The sequence below is a fragment of the Anoplopoma fimbria genome, chromosome 9 (genome assembly GCF_027596085.1).
Source record: "Anoplopoma fimbria isolate UVic2021 breed Golden Eagle Sablefish chromosome 9, Afim_UVic_2022, whole genome shotgun sequence".
NCBI classification, from domain to species: domain Eukaryota; kingdom Metazoa; phylum Chordata; class Actinopteri; order Perciformes; family Anoplopomatidae; genus Anoplopoma; species Anoplopoma fimbria.
In genome coordinates, this window is record NC_072457.1 from 15,290,860 (window position 1) to 15,316,128 (window position 25,269).

The 25,269-nt window shown below is 38.8% G+C and overlaps 2 protein-coding genes across 4 annotated transcripts in view; both read left to right on the plus strand.

Annotated features, from left to right (window-relative positions):
- LOC129096100 (testis-expressed protein 2-like) overlaps positions 1 to 9,794 on the plus strand; it is a 30,895-nt gene extending 21,101 nt beyond the window's left edge. For 2 of the 3 annotated variants that reach the window (XM_054604761.1, XM_054604762.1), the window contains exons 9-13: positions 5,031 to 5,157; positions 5,777 to 5,890; positions 5,978 to 6,187; positions 7,338 to 7,458; positions 7,726 to 9,794. In XM_054604761.1, the coding sequence (XP_054460736.1) occupies positions 5,031 to 5,157; positions 5,777 to 5,890; positions 5,978 to 6,187; positions 7,338 to 7,458; positions 7,726 to 7,875 (722 nt within the window). In that variant the 3' untranslated portion in view covers positions 7,876 to 9,794. The remainder of the gene's footprint in view (positions 1 to 5,030; positions 5,158 to 5,776; positions 5,891 to 5,977; positions 6,188 to 7,337; positions 7,459 to 7,725) is intronic. The other variant, XM_054604763.1, reaches the window with a different exon arrangement.
- Positions 9,795 to 12,080: 2,286 nt separating this feature from the next.
- On the plus strand, positions 12,081 to 25,243 carry ccdc40 (coiled-coil domain containing 40). The gene is made up of 18 exons (XM_054603830.1): positions 12,081 to 12,215; positions 12,557 to 12,662; positions 13,809 to 13,963; positions 14,309 to 14,392; positions 14,883 to 15,102; positions 15,717 to 15,874; positions 15,974 to 16,096; positions 18,818 to 18,939; positions 20,119 to 20,362; positions 20,499 to 20,681; positions 21,218 to 21,463; positions 21,598 to 21,811; positions 22,103 to 22,272; positions 22,366 to 22,457; positions 23,452 to 23,572; positions 24,013 to 24,201; positions 24,287 to 24,445; positions 24,992 to 25,243. The coding sequence occupies exons 1-18, from the start codon at positions 12,081 to 12,083 to the stop codon at positions 25,241 to 25,243; spliced, it is 2,973 nt and encodes a 990-aa protein (XP_054459805.1).
- Positions 25,244 to 25,269: the final 26 nt, after the last annotated feature.

The following is a 25,269-nucleotide window of genomic DNA, read 5'->3' on the forward strand; positions in this document are numbered from 1 at the left end:
AAAAAAATACCAAAATGAAGGAAACAATCCAAGGATTTTGAGTTTAATTTCCAAAGATCAAACAAAGGACATCAAAATAACAAAGAATATATTATGCAGGAAGAGGACAATGAAGGCCCATGAAAGGCTTATTTATTACCTTAATAATAGAAGGCAATATTCACAGTATTAATACTTGGTAATTGTATGCAAGTTCTTCTGATCACAGGTCATTCTCTGCAGGCTTAAATCTCTACTGGTTCTCTTTACACCTTATGTTGTCATATCAGTCCATCTCCACTCATCTCTCTATGGCATTTTGGAAGCTAAACACAAATGTTGCACACACAGGAGAAAGTGGCTAACGGCAGCTTGCCTGGAATTCTGTATATGTGGAGTAGACAAGAAGAAGAATCATGCCTCATGCCTGATTTCGCAATTTGCATCAGTCAGTGCACAAAGTGCTTCAATGCCATGCTCTTATGTTTAAACAAAAGTAAAATAGATAGTTGAATTAATTTGAACTATCTTGGCACAGCTCCAATGGGTTATAATGAATGATTATATATAATGCTTCTGTGATTATTACGTTCTTAGTGTGTTATTTCAGTATCTATAAGACCTTATGTGTTTTAAACTTGCCTCTGTCTCTTATCCAAACCAAAAGTTTATTATCACCTACTCATAGTACTCATAGTAATCGTAGTAATCATAGTACTCAAAATTATAACAAAAATTAGAGCTTTGTCACAATCTTTCCAAAATCCAAATAATTTCATTTTCAAAATCTTGCAGTACAAGAAGTAGTGTGAAATGTCAAATGAGGTGAATACTTTTTGCAATCAGCTGCATGTATACACCCATGCATAGACAGAAGTGACATTTTGTCTCATGACAGGCCACTGCTCCCTTTCTTTCTCAAGTCCTCCTGATGTGACTAGTGAGATCACAATGCTGAGGCTGTTTCTGGATGACATGTTCTCTTTCCTAAATCTCCATTTAAAAACAAGACTGGGATGCTTACAATATTGACCATGCAACATCGTTAACAGCCAATAAGAATGCAATGCTGACAATAACATAACGCTCACACCACCATCTTGTTCTGATTCATTGCTTGTGATAAGAAAATCATGTGCATTTGAATCAGCATCTATTTAAAATAACTTTCAATACATTTTTGAAATACAAAAAATGAAAATCCTCTGGGGGGGGGAAAAAATAGCCACTCAATAAATGTTTGATTACAGCAATGGTAAAGCCAAGAAGATGTTCTCTAACAGCCCCAAATAATGAGCAATAGTAAAACCATAGTCAATAACAACAATGACAGTAAGCACAGGCAAAATTAGGTTTACTGTGCATTTCACTGCTGCGTAACAAGCACTTACACCCACTTAGCTTGTCAGATAGTGGCACCCTCTAGGTTGGAGAGACAAGCTCGTTACTTGTAGGCTCTCAACTCTTAAAGTGGCAATCCACAATTTTTTTTTGTTTAAACATATCATGAAGTGAATGTTGATTCCACAATGTAAAGCCTATAATGATGAATAGTGACTTCATCTGCATTTAGATTTGTTCCCTATAAGCCTCACTTTCATTATTCAATTCTAACGGCCACCGGGGGAGATCTCCTGGGGAAATGAAGGCCCCATTTACGGCACAAAGGAAATGCATCAATTATTGCGCAACCAACACATTACACGGAAGCTACTGGAGCTATCAAACCCTCAAGAATAGTGGCAGGCTTTGATGCAAATTTTACATAGTGGCCAAACGATGGAGTTACAATTTCCGGTTACATACTTTTTTCCATTGACTAACATTGGGGAAAAAGTCGTCTGTAACTCAGCGGATAATATTTTTTTAAGGAAATCCGCTTCCAGGTATGAACATATTCTAATCCTAGGTCCCAAAAGTTGTTAAATGCATTACTAGCTGAATCTAAAGCTGTCTTTTTTTGCACTGTTCATGTGAATGAGCCAGAGGGTAGGCCGAGGGCTGGGAGGAGGATTTAAAGGAACACTAGCACGCTTGCTCTATGGGCCCCATGGATTTGGAAATACGTCGGAAGATCTGGGTATTTTCATCTGAATTCTACACTCGGAAGTCAAACTGTGCCACTGAGCAACTTTCATAGGAATGAACAGGAGAGCTGCTTCTGACGCTGTATCTAGTTCTCTTTATACATTCATGGTAGCTATCCCCAGTTGTCATCCCAAGAGTATCAATGTAAGTTCGTTGCAGTTAATATCCCCAGGTAGCGGAAATGGCGGACTGTGTAACAACCTCAGGATCTATAGAAAACAAAATTCATCGTGTCCTGTGCAGTGTTGCTCTTTTCCTATGAGAGGAGTTAGCACTTGCTCCAAAGCGGGGGAGTGAAAAACAAACCTGTCCTCTGCTCTACAGCTGCTGCCAGACGGTCTGACCACCAATAACACTGCTCAGAGTTCAACAGGGTGTTGTTGTATACTGGAAAGTTGCAAGTGTTATAAAAAAACGTGGGCTTGTTAAATATGAAGAACTCTGGTGTTATGTACTATGGATTCTGGGAAACACTTCATAATTGAAGGCTTTGCTTACAGATTAGAATTTGATTGGTCAGTGACGTCTTAGCTGAGTGCAATAGAGTGAGGCCTTAAAGCAGTTTAGCACTTTAGCAGGTCTTCTGGTCAAGTCCATCTGTGGATCGGATAAATGGAGGCTTAGCTTTGTGAAGGACTATACATTATTTGCCTGTTGCAATGGCGCAACTATGTTGGCTCAATTAGCCCATAAGTTTACAGCTGGTTTTGATCAGAAGGAGCCTTCCATGTCATTGAGCTTTCCATCATTTTGTCCCACATTGCCTCTCTCATCTCCTTTATATTCAGTAACAGATCCGTCTCTTCAACTGTTTCACATGTACAGTCTCCAAATACTCCTCTTCCTCTTGCATTCCCTTTCATTCCTCTTTGTGTCCTTCCTCACACTATAGTGTCAGTTTCTCTCTTCCTCCCTCCTGCCATGAGTCACTGCCTCATTTTTTTTATCACTGCAGCACTCCAATAATAACAGGATCATGAGAGCAGCAAATGATTGCATCTCCAACTGAGAAGGCAATGGTATTGAAGCCTTCCAGGCAAATTACACCTCGACAGCCACTCCAAATACAGTCAGTGTATATAGGCCACCATTTTGTTGATGTTGAGGATGGGTCGTCGGCTTTAATTGCACTTTCATTCAAAAGTGCAATATGTTGCCAAATGTTTTGATGTATTTCCAAAAGATTTCAAGTGAATTCTCTTATCTTATCATAAAAAAAGGTTAATTTTAGACCTATTTCTTGGTAGTAAAGAAGAAGTAAAGGGAGCAGGAAAGAGGTACATGCTCCAAACAAAAGATAAATGAAGTGATTTGCTTCTCTGAGCCTTGTGCATTTTTCTACAGCCCATACCTCTGCAGAGAAAATCAATATTTCATTCCTCATTTATCCTGCATGTTTCTATGATCAATAGCCTTTTACCTTGAAGTGGTGGTTCGAAAACTTTGAGTGGAACCAGTCAGTTTAGTTTCCCTTTTTGAGATGTCAATGGGTGTTACAGTGCATGTATCCTCTTTTGTCTCAAGTTCTGCCTTTACCTTGTCTGACCCAGCTCCTTCCTTGCTGAGTGCAATGGATCGATGAACCTTTCCAGCTGTGTGTGTGTGTGTGTGCTCAGATCTCCACAAGAAATTGTCTCTGCACGCCTGTGCAGTTGTGTTCAATGCTTATTTGTGTTTGCACTTACTCTGCTTCATGCTCATCAGCTCATGAATGCAGCCTTCAAACAGGCAGTCACCCTGCCTGTTTGAAGGCCTTTCTTGGCACTACGAATAACACACACTCCTAACTCTTCGCCATATAGCTTTAAGCCAATTAAGGGAGCACTTCCCTGTGTCAGACAGCTTGCACTGAGGCTCTCCTCTCCTCTCGCCAAAGTAACAAACCTCAGTGCCCCTCAGTGAATACAGAACCATCCAGACATGGTCTTATTGTCTGCCACGCCCCCCAGGACAGGCAGGTAAGGCCTACTGTGTTCAGCAGACCCAGCCTGTGCACCCTGTGTCTGAATGCCTGACTCTATTTTCACTCAGTGCTTCCTCAAACCTTTTCTGACTGTCTAACCTGCTTTTCTTTTTTCTGCTTTGAGGTCTTTTTTTTTTCTGCCTTTATTTCTCCTTCACTTAGTTTCTGTTTGACTCACTCTCACTCTGAATGTTTTTCTTCTGACACAACAGACTCTTTGCACTATCACATCATTTGGCACAACCAGCTGGTGTTCAGGCGTCACCAGAGCAGAGAGGAGAGGGCACCCAGCTTCTGCTGTTTTTCTTCTCTTTGCCTTCCAGTATTACATTTATTGATCCTATCTGACGACTTCTGGGACATTGGTGCGATTGTCAGAAAAGCTTTTGAAATCTGATTCAAAAAGACTGTTGTAGTTGTGCACTAAATGTCTTAGTTGCAGCAAAGTGCAACATGTTTTCATTTAGACTGGCTGTCAACCTCTGACTCACTCACTCACTCCTCACCTCATTCAGAAAACAGGGTAAATTTAGCTTGCCCCATGCAAACCAGGCTTTTGATTTTAGGCTTTTTAGGAGTTTGTGTTATCCAGATTATAGCAGGTTTGGTAGAGCAGCTGTCCAACTGTTTCTCCTTAGTTTAGAAGAATCTTAGAGTTATGGTAACAAAGGAGTAAGGGAAATATGGAGAGATTTAATAGGCAGGGAGGAGGACTGTGGCCTTAGGTGCTCTCTGTGTCTTAGCAGACTGGCCTTAAAACCACCTTGATTTAACTCTGCTTTGTTCAAGTATTCCTCGTTAACAGGGTTGGACAATACGGTGATATTTAAGATGATGTACTTTTTTACTAATGTATCATGACAATGCTTGCGCGCAGTTACATGACAGTAGAGTAATCTATTTTACTGCATATATATATCACCAAATCTTTCACTTTACAGTTTCACTTCCTCAAATTTCTCTCAGATCAACATTTCTAATAAGCACTGTTTCTCTTTAGGCCTGTGGTTTGACCTGGAGATTTCCTACAGTGGCTCCTTTCTGATGACCCTGGAAACCAAGATGAACCTCATTCGTCTGGGCAAAGAGGGAGAAAGTGTCCGCTTTGGGGAATTTGGCAAAGACGGGTGAGACGGTTAAACACACAGATTTGAGAAAACACTCAAGACACTTAACGCTAAAAGTTATATGTGTCTCTGTCAGGTGTCTGCTGCATTCTGTCTGGCTTTCACTCAGTTTTCTAAATCTTTGCTGTCTTTTATATCTACTCCTTTCTTTTCTCTGATATTCTCTCTCTACTTTTGGATCCCACCTGTAATGCGGCTGTTAATCGGATGTGTTTCTGCTCTTGGTGAGTGCTGCTTGACTTTCAACAACCATCTCTTCCGTTCAACTCTCATTCTCTAGTTTTGTATGTCTCTAGTTTTGGGGTCGTTTCATTTCCTGTTACCACCCAGTGGTTCATCTCATTAAGTATTCATTTCTTAGTGTGTTCAGTGCCTTCATCTGTGTTTCTCACTGTGTACAACCACCAAATCCATTTTCAGAAATAAAATATATGTCAGGGTAAATTTACAAGATGCATCAATCAAATGTTTCCATACCTCATTTGTTCTTTGTTTTGTTGGTAATGTACACTAGAAGCACAATGAGACACAGAAGATGTGCATGTTTTACTGCATGCATGCAGATGTCTGTGCTTGTGTGCCCACCCTAAACCATTTTTGTTTGTTTATGCATTTCCAGATACAGGCCACGGACTTACTGCCTGGCTGATAGTGACGAAGAGTCGTCTAGCGCAGGCTCCTCTGATGAGGAAGATTCCTCAGATCTCTCAAATGACTCAGCTGGAGCAGAGGGGTGAGAATGAATTTGTATACATTCTCTGTGCTCACTTAATCCAATTCCATAATCACATCATTAACCCTAACCTTTTATTAAATACAGTTTGGTTGGAGGCCACAAACACAGCAAGATCATGCGCTTTGTGGACAAGATCACCAAGTCCAAATACTTCCAGAAGGCCACAGAAACAGAGTTCATCAAGAAGAAGATGGAGGAAGTGTCTAACACACCCCTCCTGCTTACAGTGGAGGTGCAGGAACTCAGAGGAATGCTGGCTGTCAACATACCGCCTCCACCCACTGACAGGATATGGTACGTGAAGGAAGTGATGTTTTTGTACAAAGTAACTTGTTGAATGCTTTGCAAAGTGTATTTAAATCTCTGTCAGACTGACAAATAATCACATCTTGGTCAAAGATGGCACTTCCCCCACACAGAAGGGAAAACTCAGCCCACTCCTGCTGAATAAGAGGGCTTTCAGATGACTCTTTATAAGCCAATATCCTCCCATGTGTCGACATTTACAGACTTGTACCTCTAAATAGTGTGTAGTATAATGTAGTAATAGTTATTCATGTCAAACATACACAGTATGAATATCTGTTCTCAGAACAACTGAAATTAATTCTACCCCACGGCTGCATGTTTTATTGAAAAAAAATTCAATGTAGCACTTTTTTTTTAAACATCAATGCCCTCTGCTGGTGGTGACCATACAATTGCATCAATAGACTTTTTCAAAACAGACATTTTGACATGTCATAACAGGAAAAGCAAAGGTGAAACAAGTTTCATTAACAATTACCCATTTCCATCCAGTGTCTTAGTAAGCAATGACAATGAGCCGGCATGCACATTACCAAGACCAAAGACTGTATACAAGATATTAACGTAGCCATCGTGATGTCACCAATCGGTATGCTAATTTTGGCTTGTGAAAAACATGCTTAAAACAAAATGTGTAACTTAAAGAAATTGGCGTAGTAGCGACGCCAGAGGTAACAATGCCATGGTAGCGACGCCGTGGTAGCCACTTGTCAATCATAAGGTAGCCACATCCTAAAGCATAACCCTGTCTTATTGTCTACTTTACTCTTAATGGGACCACAATTTACTAAATGAACATGATATTTACTGAGGTAACAAATTAAGTGAAGGTAGGATCATTTTCTCATAGACTTCTATACAATCTGACTCCCACCAAAGGAGTCGCACCCTGCTGTTCATTAGAAATATTGCAGGTTTACTGCACTTCCGCATCGGCTTCACTTTTCAGAGGTTGGGCCTTGACCAGGACACCTGGAACTGGCCCACCTGATAGAATGCAGTTGTTTAAATGTTATCAATTACACCTGTTCTTTCCCTGCAAGGACAGCTGTGAAAAATGTCCATTTATTCATTCTTCAACTCCTACTAGTGTTTATAAGGTAATCCTCAATTGTTTTGACGTTTTCTGTTGTAGGTATGGCTTCAGGAAGCCGCCTCACCTGGAACTGAAGGCGCGACCTAAACTGGGGGAAAGAGAAGTGACTCTAGCTCACGTTACTGACTGGATAGAGAAGAAACTGGACCAGGAATTCCAGGTATTGATAAACGCTACATTTTGATTTGTTTAGGCTCTTTTCAGACACTCGAACTCAGACGAAGTTGGTTAGTTTAATTTGAAAGTTCACTTTTCAATTCAATTCCTGTTATAAATTGAAATTAAAGTGATATTCAGCTCCTAAATCACCAATCTCACAAGCTAACAATATGGGTTAGGGTAACACATTTTAAGACATCACGTGTCATGGAAAGTAAAAATTGAAAGATCACCCACTGTCCTTCCATTGTTCACTCTCCTCTTTTAGAAAATCTTTGTAATGCCAAACATGGACGATGTATGGCTGACTGTCATGCATTCTGCTATGGACCCACGCACAGCCGGCGGACCCTTAGTTGGCCACACAGTGGACCCAGAACCGGCCCCTCCAGAGATGGACAGCACCAGCCAACCATGAAGATTGTTTACAGTATTTCCTAGATTTTGTTAAGTCTGGGACTGGAGCCAAAGTCAAAAGATCTAACGCTAATGCAAATCCATTCCCGTAGAGGATACTTTATGAAATTCAGAGGAACAAGGTAGAGTCGACCGAGGAAACACTAAAGACAACTGTTTCTTGCTGCCAGAGGAAAAGGTGACTTGACTTTGAAGGATTGATATAACTTTAAGTAACTCTATGGAATAGGGACTGAAATGTGAAGAGAGTCACGTTTGGCTCAGAATTTAGGTTGGTAAAAGTTAATAAGGGGAATATATATAGGGACACATAAGCATATAATGTCCTATGAACATGATGATGTGGAAGCATTTACCAGATGACACACAGCTAGCAGATGACACGTTTCTGCTAAAGCTAGGGAGGGAGATAGAGCACGGTAGCCCCTTTATTAATTAGAAATACAGAAACTCGAGTTTTACAATATGATAGTATGTTGAAATTAGAGAAATTAATTAAATATAATTAGACACTAATCATTTTAATGATTAGTGTGTGATGGAGTTGTCAATTCCATTGATGAGAATGAACAAAGTGTAAGCAGGATAAGAAAAGTATATTGGCTCAAAAAGCTCAAATACTTGATGTTGGATTTATTTACCATAAAAACATTAAACCTTTAGGTGGCTTTATGTTAGCAGTTATTCCATCAGGTGTTAGCAGTTAACAGTATTAATTCGTGCTGTGACGATACCCCGAACATCTTCCTTCTTTTGCAAAGATGCCGTTTTTGATGCCAATGATGCCCTTATCCATGTCTTTATGGAAATAATGCTCAAGAACAGCAAACATACATTACCTGGAAAAGTGTCATGCACTGTGTAAATTCCATACTAATTACAAATACACATAGACAATAAGTGCAATGATTAAATCGCTATAGTAGGATCTTGTATACTGTAAATATAATATAAAAGCATATGTCTGATGAGAAGTTCGAGACCTCTAACATGTCTATTGAATGTATGTGTGGATAGTTTTCGTTCCTATTGTTATTGTATGACAATAGTCTTACCCAGTCACGTTTTGACTGTGGTATGCAAATTATTGCACAAAATCTTTTTTGTTCTCTTATGATAAACACTATATCATCTTGCATATCTTTTTCCAGATGTGTCATTCAATCGTATAAAGTACCAAGTGGTGTATTTTATTTATACATCATTTCTGCTTAATTTTGTTAATGTTAATGACGATGATGATATTGTTGGAAGTTCATTTAAATGAGCAACTTTGATATGAAACAGTGCTTTAAAAAGCCTCTACCAGCTATACTGTATGTACAACGATTTGATAAAGTTAAGGTACGTACTGTATAGTAGAGCATCTATTGCCAAGAATGTAGCCTTATCTGCAGGTTCCCTTTCTGAAAATACCTTTTTAACAGTGTCATAGTTCTAATTAAACCAAAGTCCTTTGATTAGGCCTAAAGTGCCACATCGCTCTCTGCTCAAAGGTACACATCCTGTGGTGATAGAGCATTGTGAGGTAATATTTGCAAATGCGCTACAATACCTGCATTAACAATGTTTACAGAAATTCTTACCTTGATTTCATCTTTTGCTCTCTAAGGATACTAAAGCACTGTAACACAAGATGGATTTTTTTCTGTATGACTGTCTTTCACTCTATCCTTTGTCTACTTTTTGTAGAAGTATTTGTTTTTGAATGACTACACAAGGTGGGTTATGGTTGTATTTTTTTTTTTGTCTGCATCTTTGGAATAAACAAAATGAAATAAGATTTTTGAGGATATATGAAGAAAATGTCAGGATTTGTGAATTATTAATTACTTTTTCAGATTCTGTAATTTTAAGGCCAAATTCAGTGATTAGCCAATGTGTATCTGCCTTATTTATAGAGCAAAATAAAAGCAAAAGTCGATGAAAGCCTTTTTGTTTTATTTATTTCCAAGGGTGTATTCTGCGATGCGAACCTCACTTTGTATAATTCCAGAGTCAAAGCTTTTTGTTCAAAGGAAATAATGTATTAGGCAGCAAAATGGGCCCCTGTCATCGTTACATTATTATGCATTATTTTATTTTGATTAATAATGCATTGATACAGTGTTTGGTAGCTTAAGTTATACCGACACATCAAATATAGATAACTCATCGTGGGTTTTCTCTATTAAAAACTGTATCTAGAGTTCCTTGTAACAATGTAGTGTATTACACTATAATGTACTAAGTGGGGTAAAATACTAACTATGTAGGCTATGAACTCTGCCTTTCAGTTAATTCTTAAATGCTTTGTGAGTTTAACAAACATTATCAACCCAAAATTACATGGTTACGTCAAAATAGATTAAATCGGACAGTTTAGTATGAAAAACCACACAATTTAACATACAATTACAATAGAGGTAACGTTAATGCATTCTATTCCTCCTCCTCCGGATGTTTACGGTTGCCAAGCAACGGTTGCCTAGTGCGCTGGGTTATCAGTGACAGTTCTACGGTGTAAGGTATTGTGAACATCAGAGGAAAACTGTTGTGAATGTGAGTTAGTTACTAAGTTACTTACTAGCGTTAACTACAGGTTACCGTTAAGGTAGCGGTGGTTGACTAGTGTGGGTCATTCGCTCTCGAGGGTTTCCTGTACCACGTAGACATGGAAGGTGAGTTTTCTACTGTGTTCAAGTGAAAATAGACAGCTAGAAAAGATAAAAAAAATAAGGAGTCAAACCTGCCAAACGTAGCTTGTTTTATTAACAACTAATGTTATATTTACCATATTTTATTATATTGTTTTATTAAAAACTAATGTTATATTTACCATATTTTATTATATTGTTTTATTAAAAACTAATGTTATATTTACCATATTTTATTATATTGTTTTATTAAAAACTAATGTTATATTTACCATATTTTATTATATTGTTTTATTAAAAACTAATGTTATATTTACCATATTTTATTATATTGTTTTATTAAAAACTAATGTTATATTTACCATATTTTATTATATTGTTTTATTAAAAACTAATGTTATATTTACCATATTTTATTATATTGTTTTATTAAAAAATAATGTTATATTTACCATATTTTATTATATTGTTTTATTAAAAACTAATGTTATATTTACCATATTTTATTATATTGTTTTATTTAATGTTATATTTACCATATTTTATTATATTGTTTTATTAAAAACTAATGTTATATTTACCATATTTTATTATATTGTTTTATTAAAAACTAATGTTATATTTACCATATTTTATTATATTGTTTTATTAAAAAACTAATGTTATATTTACCATATTTTATTATATTGTTTTATTAAAAACTAATGTTATATTTACCATATTTTATTATATTGTTTTATTAAAAACTAATGTTATATTTACCATGTTTTATTAAAAACTAATGTTATATTTACCATATTTTATTATATTGTTTTATTAAAAACTAATGTTATATTTACCATATTTTATTAAAAACTAATGTTATATTTACCATATTTTATTATATTGTTTTATTAAAAACTAATGTTATATTTACCATATTTTATTATATTGTTTTATTAAAAACTAATGTTATATTTACCATATTTTATTATATTGTTTTATTAAAAACTAATGTTATATTTACCATATTTTATTATATTGTTTTATTAAAAACTAATGTTATATTTACCATATTTTATTATATTGTTTTATTAAAAAATAATGTTATATTTACCATATTTTATTATAAAATAATGTTATATTTACCATATTTTATTATATTGTTTTATTAAAAAATAATGTTATATTTACCATATTTTATTATATTGTTTTATTAAAAAATAATGTTATATTTACCATATTTTATTATATTGTTTTATTAAAAAATAATGTTATATTTACCATATTTTATTATATTGTTTTATTAAAAACTAATGTTATATTTACCATATTTTATTATATTGTTTTATTAAAAACTAATGTTATATTTACCATATTTTATTATATTGTTTTATTAAAAACTAATGTTATATTTACCATATTTTATTATATTGTTTTATTAAAAAATAATGTTATATTTACCATATTGTATTAAAAACTAATGTTATATTTACCATATTTTATTATATTGTTTTATTAAAAACTAATGTTATATTTACTATATTTTTGTTGGCCATGTTCTGACCCCTTGTTCTTCATCACAGGTCCAATGCAGAGCGCTGGAGGAGAGGGCGGTGAGGAGGGAGGGGAGGAGGAGGTGAGGGGAGAAAGCTCCAACCAGACTGAGGATGGAAGTGACAAAGCATCAGAGGACTGTGAGGCGACCGTCCCACCTGCTCAAGAGGTAGGATATATGTCGGAGTCGAGCTACGTTTTGCTTTAGTGTTTCAATGTTCACCTGTTTCTCCTTTATCAACTTCTTGTGAAGAGATGGGGATTTTTATTTCATAGTTTGTCCAGGTGTGATGTTGCACTTGTAGTCTTTTTTATTGGGTGCACATTATATACCTTAACAATGAGCTCAAGCCTATTATACTGTTGCATAATATGTTAATCCTATGGAATAGCAATTGCCAGTTCCTGTAAAAGTCTAAAATGTGTCCATGTAATGTGTGTCTAACACCACACGCTGTCTAGTTCATCAGTGTCAAGGACCTTTACATGTGCTTTCTCTCTGCGTTCCAGTGTGGATCACAGAATCCGTCAGGACCAGAGCCCGATGACCCGTCCCTCCAGCTTCACCCTGACCACAGTGGTGCAGATGACTACTCACCTGCAGCCACAAATTCAGGTCAGTCACTTTACCTGTTTGTAATTTACTGTTAAGTACAAAGCATCACAGTATTACACAGCATAGCACTGTTAAATACAATATATATATATAATCCTGAGGGGAATTAAATTGCCAAGTGAAGCACTTAAATCAGGTCCATTTACATACGTTAAGTAGGGTAAGACTGCTCATTTAAGCTGGTTTGCTTAGGATTCATGACTTCAAAGAACCATGTCTATCTTTTAATAAATGTAAATATGATACAGGAAACTTTATTGTCCAAGGAAAATATACTGTGTCGTAAGATTACAGCACCTTTATTAATTTCCTTGTTCCTAAAGACATTTGCATTAAAAAAAAAAGAAAAACAACAAGGACATGGGTCAGTACATGGAGAGAAACAGAAAATATACTTAGAAGACAGATACAAAAATACTTCCAAGAACATAATTACAAGTTTTGTATTACTGAGCAATATTTATATATTTTCACATTTGAATTTGCCCATTGGTTAAAGTAATAATATCAAAGATTTTAATTTCAATGAATGTCTATTACGTCACAATCTATTACTAAATGAGGTAACACAGTGGTGTTTAAGCCTATGGCCCACTGATGACAGGACTTGCATTTGCAGTACAGCATTACCAACTGGTTGTCTCTGTTGACATTACCTGGAAAAATTGCATGCCGCAGCAGGAAGAATTATCGGAAGTCGATAATTCTGGGTCGGTATTCCATTTATTTACACTTCCATGTAAAATATGACTGCAGTCTCCGCAACGTCACTAACAGGTTTGTGAGGAGCTGTTGTAAAAATCAATGTTGGTGGCTCCAGCCATCTCGGCAGTGACAACACAGCCTAACCCTGGGTAATCCAAGAATAGGCAGAGGTGGATCTTTGTAGGAGCTGAGGTAGGCCCAGATGATGCAGCAGAGCAGACAGCTAGTAGCTAGCGACCTGAGCTGGCACCCACCTTTCACTCAAAGTTGCCACTCCCTCAATTATGTTTAACTTTAAGCCTCAACATAAGAAAATATAAAATAATCCTTTAGATACTATGTCCAATTGCCTTTCATAAGCAGAGGTACCGCCAAAGGGAACCAAACAGAGATCTTCAAGATTCAACTTTAAAGAATTTGTTTTATTTTTGTGTATTTTAGTGCAAGAAAATGCAGCTCAAGTGCCGTTAACGCTTCACCTCTCAAACCTTAACATATCAGAAGACATGGAAGATCAAGGGACACTGCCGGAGGTCGAGGAAGAGGAGGAAGAGGAGGAAGAGGCCGACGAATTCATTGTTCTGGACTCTGAACATGTCTGTTAACTTCTCCTTCAATATTAATTCAATCACTAATTATTAGTTGAATAGATTTTGCCCTACTGCCCCTTAAAGAGAATAATGGTGTCTCACCTGTGGGTCTAGTATATTGGTGTATTCGGTCCATTGGTACCACTTAAAAGCTAGTTTGTGCTTTCCAATAATTAAACAGTGTGCTCATGTATCAGCAGCACAGCTCTCTAAAGCTATGTTAATGTTGCCCTGAGTTGAATCTGCTCATAGTTTTTATACATCTGTAGTACAGTGAGTAAAAACCTAAACATTATACTAGATATCTACCCCACTGTCATGTCCTTGATGCCATGTTTAATCTTTTGGCAGCCCCTGGTCAGAAGGCAACAAGCTGCTCTGAGCAGCCAGCTCAGCAAGCAGCTGGAAAGGATCAACCTGGGAATGAAGGAAAAGGTTGGCTTCTTTTCTTATTTTCTGTCAGTATATACTTCCTACCACCCAATACATCCGGCCCCCTTGCTTGGACCACATCCATCTCTTCGAAGTCAGTCTTTATTTGGATCTCAATTACAGATTTTTAAAGGTTGTGACTGCATCTTCCACCGTTGTTACACTATTGCTGTGACAAAATCTGTCCACAGAAATATAGATCATACATCTGGCAAAGTACTCAAAACCTCTTCTGTGGCAGTTCCCACTACAGTAGGTGTTTTAAGGACTTTTTTGCCATGATGACACGCTTAAAAAAAGACAATACCAACATTGCTGTCGCAGCTGGTATTGAACATGTGGTTCCAAATATCGATAACTGGAGCGAATTGTCTTCAACCAAGAGTGTTTCCATGACTAAAGGAATCAGGGTGACATAGTGTCTGATAGAATGATAGACATGATGATTGGTTATCTGATTCCTGTCTGTGCTCTCTCTCTCTGACTGCTCCAGCTGGCAATGGAGAGGGCAGATGACAACCTCATACTGGAGATAGGTGTTGAGATGTTCAGGGTCCAGGAGCAGTTGGCCAGACTCCAGACCAGACTGGATGACCGTCATCATACTAAGGCACAGGCTGAAGCCAAACATCAACAGGCACAAGATCAGCTGGAGGCTATGAAGAGCCAGTATTCCAGGATAACTAGCCAAAACAGCAAAGCCCAAGCCAATGGTGAGACTGATTTGCCATTTGGTGGCCTTGCCTTTGTGTTTATCCTCTAACGCATCCTAGTCAACAACAGGCATTTGTCTGTGCAGCCATGTTCAGACAAAGAAGTATACACACACCCAAGAGTATAGAGTTTGAGTCTATTGTAACTTCACTTTCTTTGCTTATGATGGTACCTCAATCTATGAAAAGTGATACAGCTGCAGAAATTGATTGTCTTTGTAGAATCCATGTTGATTGAAACACATGGGTCTAGATTTGGATCTATCATAATTAGACTTTGCTTCAGTTTAAATTGCAATATAAAGCTTGATTAAATTCTTAAACTATAAAATATCTTAAATCAAATTAGGTCTACATTTCAGGTTTACATTTTTTTTTGCAAAGGATTCAGCAGTTAAGCTAATGTTATTTGAATTGAAGCTTCATCCTTGTTATAACACAGTAAAAATTTCAGAAACATAGGTAAGGTGGTTGAGCTGTACAGTTTGTATTGAAAGCAGACAGTAGTTTGGTCCATTTGATATACATTTTTATTTCAGCAACAGCAAGACGGCATCAGTCTCAGTCCATGTTTCCATTGTGTTATTGTAGACTCCTGTGTATCTTCTCCATAGTGTCCCAGTTACAGGCGGAGACAGACGACCTGATGCTGCATCTTACCTTCACACAAGAAGTCAGTGAAGATCTGCGCTCAAATGTCAAAGCCATGAAGAATACCAGACACAAAGCGGGAGCTGAGAAGAACCAGGCTGAAGATCAGAAATTAAAGCAGGTGGGCAGACACTTGCAGATCTTTCAGAGTCTTGATTGTATTAGTTATTATCATCGATTAATTAACTGTTATTGATTGAAAATACTCCCGTGTCATCAGGATTTATATGTGGAGTGTCTAACAAAGGACATGGAGAAGCTGACACAGCAGATAGCCATGTATGAAGCCCAGGCCAATGCTCAAGCAGAGGAGACACAGGCAGCCAAAGAGGCGCACTCTGAGGTAACTATATTATGACATAAGGTATACACTAAATGATATGACTGGACTGTGATTAAACACATCAACACTGGGGTTAATATTGACATTTCTTACAAAATTGATAAGATAAATGCTTTTTCATGGTTTAAAATTACTAAAAAAAGCCATCTACTGTTTTCAATCAGTTTGAATCTTGCAAGGCCAATTCTGAGATAGAGTTGACCGTTTAGGACAGGGGTCTCAAACTCGCGGCCCGCGGGCCAATTGCGGCCCGCTAGACGATATTTTGTGGCCCCCACCTTAATATGAAAGTTTAATGTTAGTGCGGCCCGCGAGTTTTATATGAATGGCACTTTACAGTGTTGTGTGCGGAGCTGAACGAACCTACCAATCACGGTGGGGTATATGGCTCTCGGGGGCGGGACATCGACCGGGCTTGATGCAAGCAGAGAAACGTTTCTCAATGAGTGACAGTTACAGCAGCGTTGCCATGGAGAGTTTTCTTCCGTGTCTGGCTGGCTGCCTCGTTTCTATGAGGCAAACGCGGACATTCGTCCCAGCGCGCTGCGTTCACAACACCTCCAAAAAAAAGTTTTTTAAGTTGCTGCCCAGCGGGACATTATACGTATATATGTCTCTCTCTGACAAAATAAATCAAAGTGATGCGTACGCGGCGAGATAAAAGAAAAGTAAGAAAATAATGTAGCCTAATGTGGTCTGCAGTCACATACCGACACCTGTCCGTCGGCAATAACAGCCCCCGATAAAGCAGAAGAGCTGCTGAGTTTGTGTCCAATGCACGGCCGAACCACAGCCAAGGATATATTTCAGGAGCTGTGCGAACAGACTGGTGGGCATTACCACGGATGGAGCCCCGTCTATGACCGACTGGTAGCGCTGGTTCAAAGAAAGTTAGAGGAAAATGCAGATCCAGCAGTCGTTCTGCACTGCATCGTACACCAACAGGCACTGTGCAGCATGTCATGTCTGTTGTCCTGAGATGTATCAGTTACATCAGGTCCAGGAGTTTACAGCACCGCCAGTTCAGGGCCTTTTTACAACATATGGTGATGTACTTTACTTTAGTAAAAGCACATCATTTAGTAGTGTCCTGAAGAGATTTTTTGACTTAAGAGCAGAAGTGAAGAAATTCATGGAAGATGACAGAATGGATGTTCCTGAACCTGATGATCCAGGGTGGGTTATGGACCTTGCATTCCTAGTGTACTTAACACAGGAGCTGAACATCCTTAACCTGAAGCTCCAGGGCCCTGGTCAGCTTATCACTGCAGCTTATGAAAATGTGAAAGCCTTCTCCGCTAAACTGAAATTGTGGAAAACTCAGCTTTCTGTAAAATATCTCAGCCATTTCACAACATGCAGGTCTCTCGTGGAGGAGGGCACAGCCTTCAGTGGTGGTGAATATGCCTGTGCTAGTGAAAACCTTCTGCAGGAGTTTGATCAGCGTTTTGCTGACTTCAAGGCACGCTGTGACACTTTCCAGCTGTTTGCTGACCCCTTCTCAGCTGATGTGGAGAGTGTCCCAAGTATGTTGCAAATGGAACTTATTGACTTGCAGTGCAACAGTGATCTAAAAGCTAAATTCAGAGAGGCACAGGGAAAAGCAGACATGACTGGACAATTCATGAGAGAATTACTTCCATCCTTCCCTGAGCTGTCAAAAATGTTCAGTCGGGTAATGTGCCTTTTTGGAAGCACGTATCTGTGTGAAAAACTTTTCTTGACTATGAACTTTAATAAATGCAAGTACTTAGTGATGCCCATGTTGAAGCTGTACTCAGAGTTTCTACTGTAACCTTGATCAGGGCAAATGTTGCTCAGCTGTGTGAGCAGAAGCGCTGCCAGGTCTCTGGCAAGAAATAGAATAAAGCACAAATGTATTCAGGGATTGTATGTGTTGGTTCAGTGCAATGTTTCAATAAGTTATTAAAAACATGGAAATAAAAAAGTAAATTTTCAAAAATATTGCGCTTTCTTGTAGTGCTTGAACGTTGAAGTGGCCCTCCTATGAGACGACAATACCAGCAGTGGCCCCAAGCCAAATTGAGTTTGAGACCCCTGGTTTAGGACTAATCTACGTCATGAAATAAAGGAATGTTAATGCCCTCTAATCCCCTCCTCGCCTCTATCCCACAGCGTCTATTGTTTTTTTTTCTGTAACCTCTGTATACCATTACAATCACAGCACATTAAGCCTGTTCTCTCCTTTCTATTGACTTTAAAAACTAAGCTATCAGAACATTACATCACATTACAATCAGAGTTAATGACTTGACTTAATGATTATCTAGCAATAGCAATGCACTTTCCTACACTCTGAAAATAATCTGTAGATAAAGAATAAAAGGTAAAATATTGCCACCCTTTATGTGGATGTCAAAGCTGATAGCAAATTAAGTCCAATGAATAAATAGAAAACAGTAAGTGTTATATTGACAGAGAAAGCTGATCTCTCCTGCTTCATTTGTACACCATCTGAGTTAAAGTTTCTCTCTTACACCTTAACTCATTGTAAAACACACTTCATTCAAACTCGACAAAAATCAAACGAAATCTCACCAAACACATCATGGTTAGTCTTTCTACTGTTACAACAATCAGAAACTGGTTTGGTCGAAATAAATCTTGTGTTCTATGAGTGTTGCTGATATATATGTATGATATATATGTATATAATATTAGTCACAACACATTTCCACTCATGTTTGTGTTTGTGTGCAGGCTGAGATGGAGATGGAGTCTCTGGTGATGGCGCGTAAACAGCTGCTGCATCAGTGGAGCAGCAGCCTCGTGGGCATGAGGAGACGAGATGAGGCCTTCAACGCGATGCAAGAGGCTGTGCGGTGAGAATGAGGGCAAGGAAAGGATGAATATGAAAAGGCTACAGATACACTTCAAATGTCCTAATGCATTCCGAACAAACATGTAGGAAACAACTTGTCCCTGCAGGAGACATGCTACATAGGCATCATCTTGGGGATGGTGTCAGTCTGCACTGATAGATTGTTGGTTTGCCGTAGCTCCTACTTTTCACGCTATATCAAAAATATATGCAGATGTGTGTATAAAATAAAAAACAATGGGCCTCATGCAGCAAAAAATCTCCTAAATTTCCATTATGTTTTCTCTCACTTTTGGGTGAAGAGAAAAAATTGAAAAAGTCAACTCCAAATGCCCCACACTTTCTTAACCATCCAAATCTGCTCCAACCCAGGTGTGATGAATGATGAATCCTACTTCATAAAATGGTGCCGTGTGTCTTTTATCAGCATAGGTAATACTGCCTAAACAATAGAAGGCAAGCGTGCAAATACTATGACACATGCCCAGGTATTGGAAGGATGCCACCAAAAAATGGTTGAAAGAAGAAAAAGAAGCTCAGTAATCGTTAAATTCAGATACAAAAAAATCTTAAAAGCACTTAAAGTAAACATGATTTTAAAGAGCATCAGTACTGGTGTTACAGGAAAATAAAAACATCAATGAACAGCCTGTGAGCTATTCTGATGCAATATTATCCAAGGGTTTTATAGTCGTAATTGAGATCAATGGACCAATAATTTTGTATTCTGTAGCCCATGAATTTGATAATCCAATCATTATAATTGCTTTACTCTGAATTTAATAATATGATATCCGTGTTCCTCCTAATTTTTTCTTTTAAGTTCTCCCTGAAATTCAAACTCATCTTTCCTTGTGTTGGAGAAAAAATTTGTGGACTGTGACAAGAAGATGTTTTTTTTTCTTATCTCGGTAAGTATGCCCTCATTAATGTTCTCTTACCTAAGAGAAGACCAGAAAAATAAAAGACATTGATGAATCCCATAAATCAATGGGCACTAACAAAATAAGGACAAATCGTGGATACGAACAAAAATAAGAGGAAACTAGTTCTCGTATAACTTCCTGCATAAGGCTCAATATTTGTAGGATACAGAATATTAACCTGAGATTAAAACGGACAGTAATAAAATGAAAGCATGCATCAATTTATTCCTTACTGCTGCTCTTGTTTCCATCAGCACCGTTGAGCACCAGGTGATTTTGCTGGACAGACAGATTGAAGGTTACAAGAGATCAATCACTGAAGAGCAGGAGCAAAATGAGACACTAACTATGCAGCTGAACTGGTCCCAGATGGACGGTGCCACATCCAAAAAGCTGATCAGTCAGAAGCAGGCCCAGCAAGAGGCTCTGCAGGCCCACTACAGCACCTGCCTCCGCACTCTGAGGGAGACAGAGCGCACCCTCGCCAGGCTCTCTAAGGTAGCTAGAGGACAAAGTCTTCTGTTTTGACAGCTCTGCACCTGATTTGTCCAGAGATGTGTCTAGTTCCAATGTCTTCCTACCTTTTATTTCCTTCTGAAACCATTCGGCTCACCATTTATTTTCCTGCATCTAGGACATCAGCTCCCACCGTGTTGAAGTGAACGATCAGAGGAGACAGTTGGAGAAAGAGAGCGCTTTGCGTCTGGAGTCGGAGGAGAAGATCATGACCCACATCCAGCAGAAGCTCACCCACAACAAGGCTGCCAAGTTCTCCCAACGGCTCACCAGCAGAATAGCCAGTCTCAAGAAGCAGAAGGTAAAGATGAGATTTACACAATTTGCTAAATTTATTACTGATGAAAAAGATTGGAAGGTGGTAGGGTCAATGATTTCAACTCAGATGTGGACGATCTCATAAGGATGTCAGCCTTCTTGTAAAATGCTCTCATATATATTTACAATGTCCTGATTATGAGAAAAAAAACAATGGTAGAAAATGTTGATATGCACGTTGCACTGTGATGCGGTGTCATAATAAAACTTAATGTTAACCTTAATGTTGATATGGCATACTGATTAACAAGAAAATAAAAAAAGGCACATCATATCAAAATGTTGCAGACCCCAGATTGTTTCAGGCCATAGGAAAGCATAGTAAGAAGGTTGACCATCGTTAAGTCCAAAGGTGCTTTTCATCACACTCTGACATGAAATATCTTTCCACCAAAGTCTCTTTCAATAGAGTCTTTCCAAATACACATAGGCAATAATATTTTCCTGAACATTATCATATAATTGAATATGTAAAGCTTAGTTTAGATCTTCATTTACAAACATTTTCCTTCCTTTTAGATCTCTCAGTTGTGGCAGTTGGAGAATGATGTAGTGGTGGTGGGAGTGGAAAGCAGCGAGGTCAGCCAACATCTGGACAGCCTGACACTCACCCAGGAGGCCCTCGATGAGGAGATTGCAAAGAACAGCAAGTTACTGACATGCCAGCAGACTAAGATTTCTTCCTTTGGTACACTCATTGGGAAGAAGCAGGCTACCATCGGCAACTATCACAGAAAGATCCAGCAAATTGCAGCCAGAACTGGGGTGAGATGTTTTGGGGGTTGTCGGTTTTCTTGTCGTCGGTTTTTTTCTGTGGGATATAATTCATCAGTTTCTATCCCAACAATCAGACATAAAATCACATGCTGCCTTTGTGATTTGTGTGTCTCCATTCCCAGACTGAGGACCTGAGTCCTTTGCAAATCGAGATAGAGGCACTAATGGCTCAGATTGACAAGCTGGCAGCGAATATCAAGAGTGACCAGCAGCGCTGGATGAGACGGCAGGGGACTCTAGTAGGACTGACCCAAGAGATAGAGGCCAACAGCAAGGACATGCTCAAACTGCAGACGGAGTACACTGGCATGCAGCAGAAGAAAATATGCTTGGAGAGTATGTAATATAGTTATAAAGAAGCACTTACATGAACAAATAGGTACACAGGTCCATATCAGTCAGTCAAAGTCAGTTGTCAGGAAATAATATGTAGGCTACTAGTGATCATGAGCTGCTAAACAACTTGTCTGAGAATGTAACTATTTGTAAAGTTGTCTGTGTCTAACAACATCAGTCTGACATCTCTAACTAAACCTTTTTTATAGTAAAACAATCCACAGTGTGTGCTGTAACCTTCCCCGTGCACTAGTACATGAGCTGCTATTAAACCAACTCCAAACCCACCAGGTCAGATTGAAGTAGAGCACCGTGAGGAGAGGGAGCTGGACAAGAATGTGAAGATACTGAGAGGAGACCTGCTGAAGCTCAATACCCTGCTGAGCAAGAACGGACAGCTCAGCCAGGCACTGGAGCAGGAGCATGCATTGATGGAGACAGATTTCCTCCACAGACTTAAGGCACGGCTTTGATTGTTTCATTTATCTTTTTTTTTGTTCTTTTCATACATTTCTATGAGTAAATGATAATTTAATGCGATATCATGTGTTTAGGAGGCAGAGCGAGAGGCTATCCAGATGCATATGAAACACGAGAAGACCCGGGAGGAAAAAGAGAGACTCCTCAACAGTCTGGTGGAGGCTGAGTCAGTCACGTATTCATTTTGTGTTTGTTTAAGATGTGTTTATATTTTTATGTCCTACTGCAAACAGCATGATAAAATTGTATTCCCTTTTGTTTTATTTCACAAAAATATATAGCAGCTAATTTTAAATTACCGCTTAGAAAACAGTAACCTCTAGGGTATTTGAGTATATTCATAAATATCAAGACAATTGTTTTCCAATATTTAATACCTAAATGTATTGGAATGAAATCACTCAGTTGATGACAGCTCACATGAGTCTGGTTTTGTAATTTTTTTCACTCTATATTAAAGGGATCGTATTTTTTTAAGTAGGGTTGTATGATGTACTTGAGAAGCAGACAGACGTACTGGCAGAGGAGCAAAGGAATGTACTGCTGTGTCCTGGGTCAGCAGCAAAAAGTATCTTTGAAACCTAAAAGAGAGGCCCACCTCAATAATCTATTTCAGTTTGGTGTTTATAAGGGTTAGTTCAGCCTCACTAAAGTTACACAATAACACAAACAAACTTACTGATTGAGGCAGCGGTAGACCAGCAACTCATTTGTTCTGCAAGGTAAAAGAAGTGTTTTTGTCAATGGAGTCCTGTGGCTTTGAGGAGAACATGGTTGGATATAATCGCTTCAGTTTACTGTTGGAAAGGGCTGTCCCTTTGCAAGGAAAGCAGTAACATTTTCTAAATGTAGCATACACTTGAAACTGCTATTAACCTTTGTAGTTGTGCCTTTCTTCTTACTGTCCAAAATATGCTTTGCTACTGACCGTGTCCACAGCAGTACATTGCTTTGTTTAGCTTTCCTGCTTATTCTAACTAGAGACGTGCCAAGTGCCATGTACTGTAGGTAATACACAGAGTACAGATAAGTACCTCATGCAACTTAAAAAAATCTGAACTATCCCTATAACTGAATATAACACACATTTGGGGTACTGTTTTTTACATCCGTCCTTTGTTGTGTGCATTTTCTTAACTATGTGTGTGTTTGTGTGTCAGGCGGCAGATAATGCTATGGGAGAAGAAGACCCAGCTTATAAAAGAGACCCGTTCAGCTGTGGACTTTGAGGTGGGCCAGGGAGACATTCAGATGATGAAGGCTGAGATACACCGTATGGAGGTAATTACATTGCACACAGTATGATTATACAAAGAAAATGTAAACAGAAATATTGAGTTATCATCTGCTGTTTGCCTTTGTGTGTACATACGCGTACTGTACATACGTAAAGGCAGTAAAATTACAGAGGGGGTTTTCTTGACGGAAAGAAAAAGGCTCTATGCTAGAGGTTAGACATTTGGATATTATACCACACATGCTACACCTTTCATACAAAAAATACTCTCAAGCTCTCTCAAAATCTTAATGGTTTTTCCCCCCAAATATGTATCTTTGCTAGTTAGTTGCAACAACAATAGGAACACAGCACACACAGAGAAAGTAGCATAGTTACAGATTGAAAACCGCCTCGTTAATGATTTGTATTCCTGTATTTAATGTTTTTACAGCTTGTTTTAATACCTGTGGACTCAATTCATTAAACGTGCGTGTCTGTGCAGGTGCGACTTAACCAGCTGATGAAGCAGCAGGAGCGACTGTTGAGGGAGAGTGAAGCAACCGTGGAGAGAAGGGAGACCATCGTCCTGCGCAGGGAGGCCATTGTCCACAGCTCCCACAAACAAAACACTAAGGGCGAGGTGAACCGCGTCACACAGGGCCTGCACCGCAAGATCCAGGACACACACAAGGTAGGGGACGTGGATTTGTCCATTTATGCATACATACCTGAAGCACGTTGCACAATTGTCTTATATGAAGTATGTACGTCTGCAGCATGTGGTAGAGTGTGAGCAGGTGATCAGGGAGCTACAGAAGAGCCAGGAGAGTCTGAGCGACAGGCTCGCACAGCAGAAGCAGCAGCTCATAGAACTCTGCGGGACCAGTTACGCCCTTGATCCTGACTTTGGAAATCTCCAGGACACAAAAGACAGGGTAAGGGGCTCATACTGTACGGTGTACTGCCTTTATAACACATGAATACATGCTACTATGTGAATATATTATAATTGTGCTTTGAAGTTTGAAAAATGTCCTAATATTTGCACATTACACTGGTGTGTTCTGTACCTACATGGTGTGTGTGACTGGCTCTTCACTGTCTTGAAATCTAATTAAAGTACATTGTTTAAGCCAAGTAAGTTTAGTTAAGTAGTAAATAATTGCTGGTACGTGTCTCGATTCAGAAGTGACACATGCACAAAAATATCACTCGTCTGCCAGTAATTGTTGAACAGCTCTGAGAGAGGCGTGGTGAGAATGTTCATTGAATCATTTTTCTCGGCCCTATAGACATGGCCTGGGAAGTACTCATTAGAGCATCACAGTTTCCACTTACAGAAGCCACTCCCACACAACAAGAATACCTGAAATAACTGCTCGTGGGTTTTCCACCTTCTGTGGTCAGTGTTGTAAATGTTCTAACAAGTGAAAGCACAAAAGCAAATCCACACTCACTTTTATAATATATCCTCCCTCCAGAACCTAGCCCACCTTGTTGCTCTACAGAGCCGCACCAAGAAGCTGCAGGGCGTGTGTCAGGGCAGCTACAAAGCCTTGTCCACCAGTGAATCCGTTGGCACCGCTCTGCAGAGCCAGAAGGAGCGTGTGCACGCCACCAGCACCATCCTGCACCGCGTGTGTGAGGAGCTCCCACAGCACCAGGGGGCGCTGCACAGGCTGTCGCTGGCACTGGAAGCTCACACACAAGCCCCAGATCAGGAGACGTCCTGAGAGCGAGGGGAGGATATAGACTTGAC

Bases quoted from the DNA above. Each gene is read 5' to 3' on its own strand.
- ccdc40 (XM_054603830.1), top strand. From the start codon at position 12,081: ATGCAGAGCGCTGGAGGAGAGGGCGGTGAGGAGGGAGGGGAGGAGGAG. The intron at 18,940-20,118 runs GTGAGAATGAGG...TGTTTCCATCAG, and splicing joins GCGATGCAAGAGGCTGTGCG to CACCGTTGAGCACCAGGTGA. The intron at 21,812-22,102 runs GTATGTAATATA...CAAACCCACCAG, and splicing joins GAAGAAAATATGCTTGGAGA to GTCAGATTGAAGTAGAGCAC.